General features: G+C 44.0%; 1 protein-coding gene and 2 non-coding genes across 3 annotated transcripts; 2 read left to right on the top strand and 1 right to left on the bottom strand.

The window, feature by feature from the left end:
• Positions 1 to 214: 214 nt before the first annotated feature.
• LOC125544935 (lysosomal Pro-X carboxypeptidase) lies at positions 215 to 3,736 on the bottom strand. Its single transcript, XM_048708725.1, has 10 exons — positions 3,026 to 3,736; positions 2,751 to 2,937; positions 2,540 to 2,673; positions 2,314 to 2,426; positions 2,116 to 2,239; positions 1,715 to 1,864; positions 1,446 to 1,601; positions 917 to 996; positions 773 to 822; positions 215 to 665 (listed from the first exon to the last, which is right to left on the bottom strand). The coding sequence occupies exons 1-10, from the start codon at positions 3,539 to 3,541 to the stop codon at positions 496 to 498; spliced, it is 1,680 nt and encodes a 559-aa protein (XP_048564682.1). The 5' UTR covers positions 3,542 to 3,736; the 3' UTR covers positions 215 to 495.
• A 257-nt stretch (positions 3,737 to 3,993) lies between these two features.
• Positions 3,994 to 4,067, top strand: TRNAT-AGU. The gene has a single exon. It is a non-coding gene; the product is annotated as a tRNA-Thr (tRNA).
• Positions 4,068 to 4,137: 70 nt separating this feature from the next.
• Positions 4,138 to 4,209, top strand: TRNAQ-CUG. The gene has a single exon. It is a non-coding gene; the product is annotated as a tRNA-Gln (tRNA).
• Positions 4,210 to 11,807: the final 7,598 nt, after the last annotated feature.

Below are 11,807 nucleotides of genomic sequence, written 5' to 3'. Positions count from 1 at the left end.
GTCGCACGCGCCCCTCACCTCGCCAACTCCCCTTCCACCCCTATAACCTAAGATCACGGCCTGGTAGGGACTCGGTTCCTATCACAAACGAACATAAAATTCTCCTTCTATCAAAATCAAGTCTCTACACTTGCAGAAGAAAAAAGTCTCTACACCTGCAGAGAAAAGTTCAAGCAGGAAATTATCCTTCTGATCCACTGAGCCAAGAGAGAAATATTCAAAATTTGAGCATTGGGCAATGGCTTTTCGTTGATGGCTTAGGTTGTTTATGTTTCTTTATTTTTCGGTCTCTGGTTAGCTATCTCAGCTGTTCCACTTTTTCTTTTTCTCCTGACTCTTTGTACAAAAAACAATTCTTGAAGAAACTCCTGATGATCTCTATTCTGCTAGCGTTAGTTCCTGCCTTGCCGGCCATGCACAACATCATTGTCTGCTCTCTGTGAAACCGAGCAACGCACCAGCCCATTACAATGGTAAGGGAGGAGTGTGGTTTCCTCATGACGCAGCCGAGTCCTTGTTGGTTGCGCGCTGAAAGAGCGCGCCCCCTCTTGCTCCGTAGTGATCCGATAGCCAGCCAGATATGATCTCGAGTTCCGATTCTCTCAGGCTTACGAGCCAATCCGGGTCCTCCTTGGTCGCGGGGCGCAGGTCTATGTGATGCGCTCCTGCAGAGCAAAACCAACATTTACATCAGTGATGAACTATGTATGGTATGACAGCTTGAAACCCACACCACCGGATATGAGTTCATTCTACAGGAAAAGCACTGTACCTAGTGGAGCCACAATGGCAACAACACTCTCAGATATATTCTTCAGGACGCTGCAGCATTCAGAGAATAACAATATCAAGACGACAAAACGGCGGTCAACGTGATAAGATTATTGCTATTGGAAAACAAGGTAAGTGTGTTCACCCTCCACCACTCCAAGGATCGAGAAGTCCATTGAAGAATATGATATTACTACCAAATTTCTCCAGAACAGAACTAATATTCTGACAAAAAAGAGGAGAAAAGTTTCTAGTCAGTCAATCAGTCTTGCTACTCTGAGGCTTACCAAAGCAATCGGTCAATTAATTGGATAGCATAAAGAGCGTAATTAGCATAACAACTCTGTCATCTCTGACGCATTTTATTGTTAGTAAATCCAACTCCCAAACGCCACATGATAACCATAATAGTATTTAGTTCTGAAGGAATGGAAGAAAATATTTTTATCAAGAAAGTCCTGATGCATCCATGCTTTAAGCTATCACAGGCATATATTGTCGAACAGCATCCATATCAGGGTTTAAAATAGTGAGAACTGTTAAAGTGCCAGCGTCAGCCCTACAGGTATTCCTCAAAAAAACATGATAACTTGAATTACTGAGTCAGTTGGTTGAGAAAATTCTGTTGTTCACAACAAATTACGAAGACTGAGCAATGTGTAAAAAGGACTTACATGACCACCAAACTCTGTAGAGATCCATCGAGGCCTTGGCCTAACACCAAAGTTTTTGACACAGTCATCGGCATACAATGCATAGTCGAATTCATCTGGTAGAAACATGCTAAGACCTTCACTAGAAGACATTGGCATCACCATCTCAGTACAAGCCTGTTTTAATCAAGAATAAAACATATGTCATACACTATAGTTTATCAAGTACAGTAATGAATGTAACAGAGATACAAACGGACAAAAACGGATATTTTTTGTAGTTTCCGAACCTGCCAATCCCATCCACCCATTCCATGAGGATCATCATCTAGATCAAAGCAGTCAACCGTACCAGTATAATTGTAGTATATATTTACTCCTGCATAAATTCGTTCCAGTATACTGCTCCCCTCTGGTTGCTTGTCAATATTTCTACATACCTGGATAAGAAACAAGATAATCTAAAGTAAGTAGTGATGCCGCTAAGAAACTACGCCCTGATACTTTTTTTTTTGGCGAGGGAACATGATAGATTTTGAAAGTAAGTGAGCACACACAAGATTATCATTGCCATTCTCTACATAAGCTCTGTTGCTGTGCCTTTGGGTTATGCAAGCGAAATCTCACTGAATACTTGCACGTCCAGAAATGTTCGAAAAGATTCATGGCAAACAAGGGTTCAAGAACTAACTTCCTTAATTGGGTTGGCAGGCAAAGGCATGAGAAACTCTGACGGCATTGGGTAATCCACCATGGCCAGATAACTGTATGCTGAGCTCAACCAATCCGAAAGGGCCCCCGTGGTATTCAGGGTCCTGCAGCATTCATGCATATTATCATTGCAAGCAATCTTAATGAAAAAGATGGAGTGAATGGAGAGGAAACTCACTGGCAAAGGTGGAATGTTTTGCTTAGTTTCAGAAGACCATCTTGCCCATTTCCCTGCTCATCTAATTCTTTCCATGAGTCCTTTATTGTTTGGAAGCAGCTTAAACTCTCCCTCTAAACACAAAGAAAAAACTAGTGTCACTTGTGTCCTGTTTCCAAAGCAATGAAAAACTAGTGTTCCTTTATTCAGAACAATAAAATCAAGCCAATATTATGCAGTCACACACCTTAAAATCATTTGAAACAAGATCGTAGAATATGGTGTCAGGTACAATGTCCTCAAACTGTAGGATCGGAGCCGACGACGCGAGAGCCCCGACAGCAATATGCGGGTACTTGAGTCTCATCCAAGCAGCAAGCACTGAATGCCCAGTGAACAAAATCAGTACAGTACAGAATAGAAGCCCAACGATAACTGAAGATACTAGCGGCACTTACTTCCACCGTATGAGCCCCCGAAGAGCACCACGGGGCTGCTTTCCGAGGACAGGTTCCTCTTGAGGTCGGTGAGCAGCACGGCGTAGTCAGCGAGCGCTTGCTCGGCCGTCAGGTACGCCATGGACCTGGAATTGTTGTAGGCCTTGTCTTTGCTGCCGAACGGCATGGACTCGCCGTAGTAGCGATGCTGCAGCAACCGGATCAAAAGTTCAAAAACCAAAGGCCGGACAGTTAACGTGGAACATGACGAGTGCAGGTTGCAGGGTACTGGTTACCTCGGCGAAGACGACGAGGGCGGCGAAGCGCGGGGCGGCGTCCCAGACGAGGCCGGAGTTGGCGGCGAACCAGGCGATGTCGCCCTCGTTGCCGCAGTAGAAGAAGATGGGCCCGCCGGGGCCCGCCCACCCGCCGGCGCCGGCGCGGCCCACGAGGTACCGCTGCTGGAAGAACTCCTCCTCGCCCGAGAAGCTGAAGTGGTCCAGCCGCTGCCGGAAGTAGCGGGTCTCGAACTCGTAGCCCCCGCCGACCCCGTCTCCCGTCCCCGCCCGCGGCCGCGGCCGCGCGTGGGGGCCCGGGAAGCGGGGCGGCGGGAGCAGCGCCCGCGCGACGGCCGGGAGGAGGCCGAGGAGGATGAGCAGCAGCGGAAGACGGCGGGGCCGATGCATGGCGGCGCTTGCTTGACTCCGGTGAGCGGAGTGGAGACGATCTGGGAATGGGATCGATAAGCTGCGCGGAGGAATCGGGGAGCTTTCCACGTGGCGCGGGAGGTGGTTGACGTACGTGCGTGTCATCCACTCCACTAGTGGAGTACCGTATCCAAGAAGCTCGTCCGGTGGCGACGAAGGTGGACCGAACTGCCAATTTCGTTAGGCTGACGGACGCGCTCGCCTCACCGCGACGGGAACGCGCCGGCCGCCAACGTCCGGCTAGCGCTTGCTACTGAGCGCCTCTACCGGCCAGATGCGGCGCCTCTTGGACGCCGTGTCGGGCTCGTCGGGGACGGCCAAGGGTGTGCTCGGAACAAAATTCACCTGCAACATGTTCTCCGTGAGCACGGTGATACCAGTATACAGTACGCGCCTTCGAAAAAAGGAAGAAGAAGGAATGATTTCTACACGCCGTGATTTCGAATCTTAATATTGACCTGTTGATCATACCGTCACGGGGCGTGCGAAGCGATTGTCGTCAGAGAGAGGGAGAGAGGTACTGATTTATCGTAGAACAAAAGGTTGAAGGCATCGACGCTTTCATAGCTCAGTTGGTTAGAGCACCCGTTTAGTAAGCGGGAGGTCTTGAGTTCAACTCTCAATGAAAGCATATTTGCTTTTTGTTTTTTCACGTGCAAGAAATACATAAGTAGGACGAATTTAGGGCCAACAACAGAAATGGTCCCATGGTCTAGTGGTTAGGACATTGGACTCTGAATCCAGTAACCCGAGTTCAAGTCTCGGTGGGACCTTATTTTTTTCACATATTTTGTTTTTTTGTATTGTCTCGCACATTACACACATTTACTTTCTTTAAAAGACATTTACACAGTTTTACTTGCTGCTCTTGAAATATGCACTATATAGATAGACGGAGCATGTTCTGCTATTTAAAGAAAAACCATTCAAATCTAAATTATTCTCTCAATCAATTTTGCATGCCATGATCAGCCAATGCATCTGGCAATGTCTCTTGCAACCAACTCTATCAACAAAAAGTCTATTAGGAGAAATTTATTTACTCTTGCCGCCAAGAGCAATAACCACCTGACTTATTTGTGCTTCTAGTTAGAAATGTCCAAATATAAATTTCTTGACGGTGCAAAACCAGATTTACAATATTCTTTACTGTATGCACTATATAGATAGATGAAGCATGTGTCTGCTATTTCAAAAAAAATCATTCAAATCTAAATTATTCTCTCAATCAATTTTGCATGCCATGATCAGCCAATACATCTGGCAATGCCTCTTTCTAGCCGCCACCTCCTCCTCCAAGAAAAGCTAGGGTTCGTGCCTCTCGTCGGCTCCGCCGCAGGTCCGCCTCGTCTCTGGTGGCCCTAGGGCCATGGGGGCATGGTGGATCCTGGCAAGGGCCGGCGGGAGGGCTCCGTTGTTAGTTGTTCCTTCAAAATTTGTTAGGGTTTGTGTCCTACTCAGAAAGACGAGACGGCGGCAGCTCCCTGAAGATGGAATAACGGTCTCCCCGCCTAGTCCCCGTTCCAGTGGTGCGTCTAGCATCGTTGGTGGGCGTGTGGAGGTGTGTCTCCGGCGGATCTATCCTTGGTGGATTTGCTCGGATCTGGTTGTGGTTCGTCTATGTTCGTGTGTCTTCCGGTTGGATCCTTTCGATCTACGTTATTCTTCATCAGCGACGGTTGCTGTTCTTGTGCGCTGGTCCTACGGGGGTCTTAGCACGACAACTTCCGGACTGTCTATTACAACAAGTTCTGGCCGACTCCGGTGAGGGAGGGGTGATGACGGCGACGCGCCTTCGGCTCGTTTCAGTGATTGTAGTCGTCGCTAGGTAATCTACGGATCTGGATGTAAATTTTATTATTTCCAGTGTTTGTTGTACTGCCGTGATAGAAGATGAATAGATTGAAAGTTTTCTCGCAAAAAAATGCCTCTTGCAACCAGTTCTATCAACAAAAGTCTATTAGGTTGGTCTAGAAATTTACTAGCCATGCCCCGCGCGGCGGCACGCCGCGCCCCGTCGATGAGTTGTGTTTGAATATGTTGTTTTTATTGTTTACAATTATACTTAATTTAAAGCAAGAGAGATATATAGATGAGATTGCAATCATAAAAAGATAATATGAAAAATGACACAATTATTGTCACCGTACGTATTCCATCTTAGAAAACGGGGAGTATACATGATGGTACTTTTCTAGTAAGATCAAACAAACACGAAACATTCACTTCTAACTTAGATCATTTCCGTGGAGCCCCCTGCATGCTTGGTGCTTCAGTGCTTGTGATTGAAAGATCGTGGATGTCGCCTAGAGGGTGGGGGGGGGTGCATAGGCGCTTTAAAATAATTACGGTTTAGGCTTGAACAAATGCGGAATAAACCTAGCGGTTAATTTTTCAAGCACCAAACCTACAGCAACTAGGCTCACCTATGTGCACCAACAACTTATGCTAAGCAATATAAACTACTAGGTGATAGCAAGATATATGACAAGAAAAAATATGGCTATCACAAAGTAAAGTGCATAAGTAAAGGGCTCGAGTAAGAGATAACCGAGGCACGTGGAGACGACGATGTATCCCGAAGTTCACACCCTTGCGGATGCTAATCTCCGTTTGGAGCGGTGTGGAGTCACAATGCTCCCCAAGAAGCCACTAGGGCCACCGTAATCTCCTCACGCCCTCGCACAATGCAAGATGCCGTGATTCCACTAAGGGACCCTTGAGGGCGGTCACCGAACCCGTACAAATGGCAACCCTTGGGGGCGGTCACCGAACCCGTACACTTTGGCAACCCTTGGGGGCGGTCACCGGAACCCGTCAAATTTCTCGGGGCGATCTCCACAACCTAATTGGAGACCCCGCTGCTTGCTCGGAGCTTTACACCACAATGATTGAGCTCCAAATACCACCAACCGTCTAGGGCGCCCAAGCACCCAAGAGGAACAAGCTCAAGGGTACCAAGCACCGAAGAGTAATAAGCTTCTCAACTTGTAACTTCCACGTATCACCGTGGAGAACTCAAACCGATGCACCAAATGCAATGGCAAGGGCACATGGAGTGCCCAAGTCCTTCTCCCCCAAATCCCACCAAAGCAACTAATGCTAGGGAGGAAAATGAGAGGAAGAAAAAAGAAGGATAACACCAAGACTCCAAGATCTAGATCCAAGGGGTTCCCCTCAGATAGAGGAGAAAGTGATTGGTGGAAATGTGGATCTAGATCTCCTCTCTCCTTTCCCCCCAAAACTAGCAAGAATCAATGGAGGGATTGAGAGTTAGCAAGCTCGAAGAAGGTCAACAATGGGGGAAGAACACGAGCTCAAGAGATAAGGTTCAATGGGGAAGAAGACCCCCTTTTATAGAACTCCCGAATCCAACCGTTATGTGCTCAGGTTGCGTACTAGCGGTACTACCGCTTGGAGGAGCGGTACTACCGCTTAGCACGGTCAAAACAACCTAACGAGAGAGAAAAACATGAGCTGTAGTTCTGCCAGAGAGGTAGTACCGCTCTGGGGAGAGGTAGTACCGCTTACTGCTTATAAGAGGTACTACCGCTCGGGTGGAGAGGTAGTACCGCTCACCGCATATAAGAGGTACTACCGCTCGGGTGGAGAGGTAGTACCGCTTACCGCTTATAAGAGGTACTACCGCTCTACTACCACGAAACTCGACACGAAGAAGGCGCATCCCCAGAAGCAGCGGTACTACGCACGTCACAGGGCCGCGGTACTGCCGCTTACAAGTGGTACTACCGGTCTAGAGAGCAGTACTACCGCTTGAGGCTTTCAAGAACACAATAGAGAAAATAGAGGATGCAATAAAGCCTAAACTGCCACAACTTCTGCATATGAGCTCCGAATTGAGCAAACTCAAGCTTGTTGGATAGATGACGACGAGTAGCATCCAACAACGAGTGACTATAGTAAGAAGAGGTAGGGGAGGTATGCTTGAGAAATAGAGGAGTGAAACCTCCAAAATAGAAGAACCTACATAACCTCCAACATCGAAAACATCATAGAAGATGCACGTGAACTCCGTTTTCGATGAAATCGAGCTTGTCATGAAAATGACCATAAGCTCCAAATCTCACAAGGAGAAGAACCAATAAATATGATGCAAGGATGCAATGGTTTGAGCTCTCTACGAATGATACGATCAAGCTACTCATCGAGAGCCCCCCTTGATAGTATGGCAATTGATCCTATAACCTGGTCTCTCAACTACCACCATGAGACCGGTAAAATATAAAACCTATCAAGGGAAAACCTTTGCCTTGCACATAGTCCACTTGATCTAGATGATGACGATCTTGACTCCCTCAAGTTGGACCACCTATCTTGATTGCGTTGGCTCAATGAAGACTAGTTGATTGCTCCCCCATACTCCACTATGGGTGAGCCACTCTTTGGCACATCTTCACAAGTCCATTGACACCACAATGGACATCAAGCTTCAAGGATGATCTCTTCGTGATGCTCCACTTGAACTTGCATACCACAATCTTGATGACGATCATCACTTGATGTCATCCTCTCCATGGGTTGTATGATATATTCCTCTTGATGCAAGCCCATGGAAACATACCATACCATGAGATCACTTTATCCCACTTGGTACATCTTCTACTCTTTGTGTGTTGATCAACTTGAATAACTCTTTGTACATAGTATTGATCAACCTTAAATCTTTCCAGCTCTCTTCATTTGGATGATATCTTGAAGGTATACATGAATGATCACACCATCTTCTTCTTCAAGACATGCTTGCAATAAGCTCAACACTCACATGACCAATCTTTGGATAATTCCTTAATAGCACCTTGGTCCACACATAAACTCCTTGAAACCAACACATGGACTTCAAGACATACCTATGGACGAATCCTTCAAATATAATTCAATGCAAGCATTAGTCCATAGAGAATGTGATCAATTACCAAAACCACACATGGGGGCACCGCATGTCCTTTCAATCTCCCCCATTTTGGTAATTGGTTACAATCACTTTCAAGAGAGTTTAATTATGCATCACCATGCAATGCAACAACCAATGATGCAGGAGAATGAGATGCAAATGCTTAGGAACAAAACCGAAGCAAGGAGAAGACTCTGAAAACCTTCTCCACAAAACTCTCTGAAACTTCTCCCCCATTGGCATCGATTTCCAAAATGGGCGAAAAGCTTAGAAGGCCAATATAAAAAGTGTTCCTCCATAAATTGTGTATTTCTCAACAAGATAGTGGAATGTCACACACATATTCAAAGGTAAATACTTGGAGGAACACAAACTATATTGAGGCACATAGATTGCTAAAGAAATATATGGCACAAGGACATAACAAAGAGAGACACAAGCAATCAAGCAATCAAAAGATACCAATTTAAGCAAGCAATAAAAGGATATCAATTGAACCAACTAGACCAAACATCCTACGAGCCACATGAATAAAGGATATTATGATATGAGCAAAGAAGTGTTCTAAGGAAACTAGAGAAGCTCCCCATGATTTGTGCACACATAAGAATTTTTGTATTTGGATACAAAGTGCACAAAATAGGATCATAGCTCCCCCAAAATCAATAGAAACTTACAACAAGTGCAAGTGAGCATATAGGAAACAAAGCCTAGTACATGTAACAAACATATGGTTGAGTAACAAGTGAAAGAGGCAACTTAAGAATGGGCTCAACCAAAATGATGTGTGTGAGTCAAGGCAATGCACTTGAGAAGACTAAAGTATGGATGAGCATTAAGAATCAATAAAGTCTTGAAAGAATGAGGCAACACGGTGCAAGGCCTATCATTCCCACACACAACAAGTAAAATGGGTTCACAAGCTTACTAATAAGCATATAAAGAACTTATGCTTGTGACAACCCGTGGTGAAGATAGAAGATGAAAGCCTCATCAAGACGAGGGATACCAATTAAGATGGCAAAATCCTCGTAAAGATAAGCATGAGGAAAATAATCTTCACCACACAAGAGTGCATCAAGATGCAATGAGATAAGACACGCACTCAAGGCAAAAGCTTTCACGGAGCCACAAAATAAATAACATAATAAAGACAAGGTGGACGTGAAAGAAAGGATATCAATTAGATATGCAACTTCTCTCAAGTGTATAAGATTCTAGGTAGACAAAATCATGATGATATATATCTACAAAGAAGGATACACACACGAAATAGTTACAAAAAGGAAAGAACAAGATATACACAAGGAAATCATAAATATACCAATAAGATATTTGCTTGAAAGCATAGCACATGGCTAGATATGGTCTTATTGTATATAAATGAATTCCTACTACACAACCATCAAAGACATCACAACTAGCAACATGAGATCATCGTTGAGATGCTTTGAGAAAGGAAACAAGTATCACAAGATGGAATGAATATCATGCCAAGATGCAACCTACACAAGGTTGAATGCAAGAAAAGAATGCATGAATAGATACTTGTTACCGAGATATCATTGGAAGGATGTAGAAGAAACCAATTGAAGGTAATAGATAGTAGTTCATTAAGCATCCTAGCTTGACTCCAATAAGCACATGGTGACACCACCTTCCTTGTGAGTGAGCCGAGCATCCAATGCATCTACAATTGTTCCTAGAACAACAACACAAACAAAATGGTACCCAAACTCATTGGGACCAAAGAGTTAGAAACACCAACAATACATAGGACAAACTCTACATAAATATGTGCATATAGATATGAAGTAGAATTTCATGCACATCTCATTCAATTTGAGACTTGGTGGAGTTTCCCCTATATATTGGGTCAAAAAGAAAGCATGCCAAAGATACTACATGAAGTTAATATGCATGCTCAATACTCTCAAGAACCGATACCAAAAGACAAAGAAATACCAAGTGAAGAAAAGATACCAAAAGAATAAAAGACCACTTGGAGGATATCCAGAATGTATACATCGAGGAATGAGATATCCGAAGAAACATGCTAAAAAGATATCAAACTCCCAAAAGAGAGGATGGTTCCAAACAAACCAAGGTCTCTACAAAGTTTCATGATGGCACAAGGTACCAAAAAGAAACCGTTTGCATTCCAGCAACACACACTTGATAAGGATCACAAGGTGAGTGTTCTAAGAAAAATAGAATAGCTCCCCCAAGCATTGTGCATTATAGAGAATTTGCATTTGAATACAAAAAGAACAAGATGGGATCACCACTTTCACTATATCTAACAAACACTAGACAAGCTCAAGGAAATAACAGGATCCACAAGTGGTATGGAATACAATGGGAGTTGACACAATCCTAGGCAAGAGATAAGGCAAATAAAAGCAAAGGCCAATGTAAAGATGATCAAAAAATTCTACCACACATAAGAGAGTACCCAATGTCAAAAGACAAGAAGTATTTGAAAATAATTTCCGGTGGTAGATAACAAGGATATCCAACATCATCTTTACACCAAACACAACCAAATTGCAACTTGTAGAGCTAACATGCCACCTAGGAACAAGATAATCTACAATATCAACACTAGGTGACAATATCTCAAATGTACACATTTTCTAGGCTAGTAATATACATAGCATATTACCCCCCCCATAATGTGATACCAATTAAAGATAGACAAGAGTCAATTAAAAGGATCCAACAAGAGATAATTAATGGACTATTTAGAATTTGAATTTCTCATGAGAAGACATACCATGTAGCGACTAGATAATCTTGTAATATCAATACTAAGTGGTATTCCCCATGTACTCACCTTTATAGGATTGTGAAGTGCACAAAGCACATCACTCCCCCATAACGGGATATTCCATTAATCTCTCACAAGAGCCAACTAAGATATGACCAAGATGCACAAAGGCTCAACGAACGACACACATGCACATGATGTGCAAACCAACATACACAAAAGCAATTTGGAGACACATCATATACAAACACATGCAAGGAACAAAACCAAAACATGCAAGGGGCAAGTAACTTTTAATGTAAGCAATTTAAGTACAAGTTACCGCAAGGAGGAACATTGGATATAAGATAGAAACTTGATAATCCGAATGACTTGGCTTGAGAAAATATGAATGGTGAAAACCCCCATAATTCTTCATAATGTAGGCAAGTCTCCAATGCCCTCCATAGACACCTATTGATCAAGTTTGAGCTAGTTGGTCCCCAACCAAGTTGGGTCCAAGGAGGTTAGTCACAATAGGCTTGGCTACTCAAATGGTTCTTTGCTTGACACCACTTTGAGTACCAACAAACTTGGCAAACACATTGCCACCATTATCCTTCCCAAGAGAATAGATATCATCAATAATAATTTGGTTGCATAAGTTACCACTAGTGCATGAGGAGGCAAGGTGGCCTTTCTCACGAAAT

The sequence above is a fragment of the Triticum urartu genome, chromosome 3 (assembly GCF_003073215.2).
Source record: "Triticum urartu cultivar G1812 chromosome 3, Tu2.1, whole genome shotgun sequence".
Classification (NCBI taxonomy): domain Eukaryota; kingdom Viridiplantae; phylum Streptophyta; class Magnoliopsida; order Poales; family Poaceae; genus Triticum; species Triticum urartu.
The sequence above is the reverse complement of the archived record's forward strand: the minus strand, read 5'-3'. Positions and strand labels throughout refer to the sequence as shown.

Excerpts from the sequence above, each read along its gene's own strand:
- LOC125544935 (XM_048708725.1), bottom strand. The coding sequence starts at position 3,541 with ATGACACGCACGTACGTCAACCACCTCCCGCGCCACGTGGAAAGCTCC. Across the intron at positions 2,938-3,025 it reads CCCTCGTCGTCTTCGCCGAG|CATCGCTACTACGGCGAGTC; the intron begins GTAACCAGTACC and ends CGGTTGCTGCAG. Across the intron at positions 1,602-1,714 it reads TGGGTGGATGGGATTGGCAG|GCTTGTACTGAGATGGTGAT; the intron begins GTTCGGAAACTA and ends TGATTAAAACAG.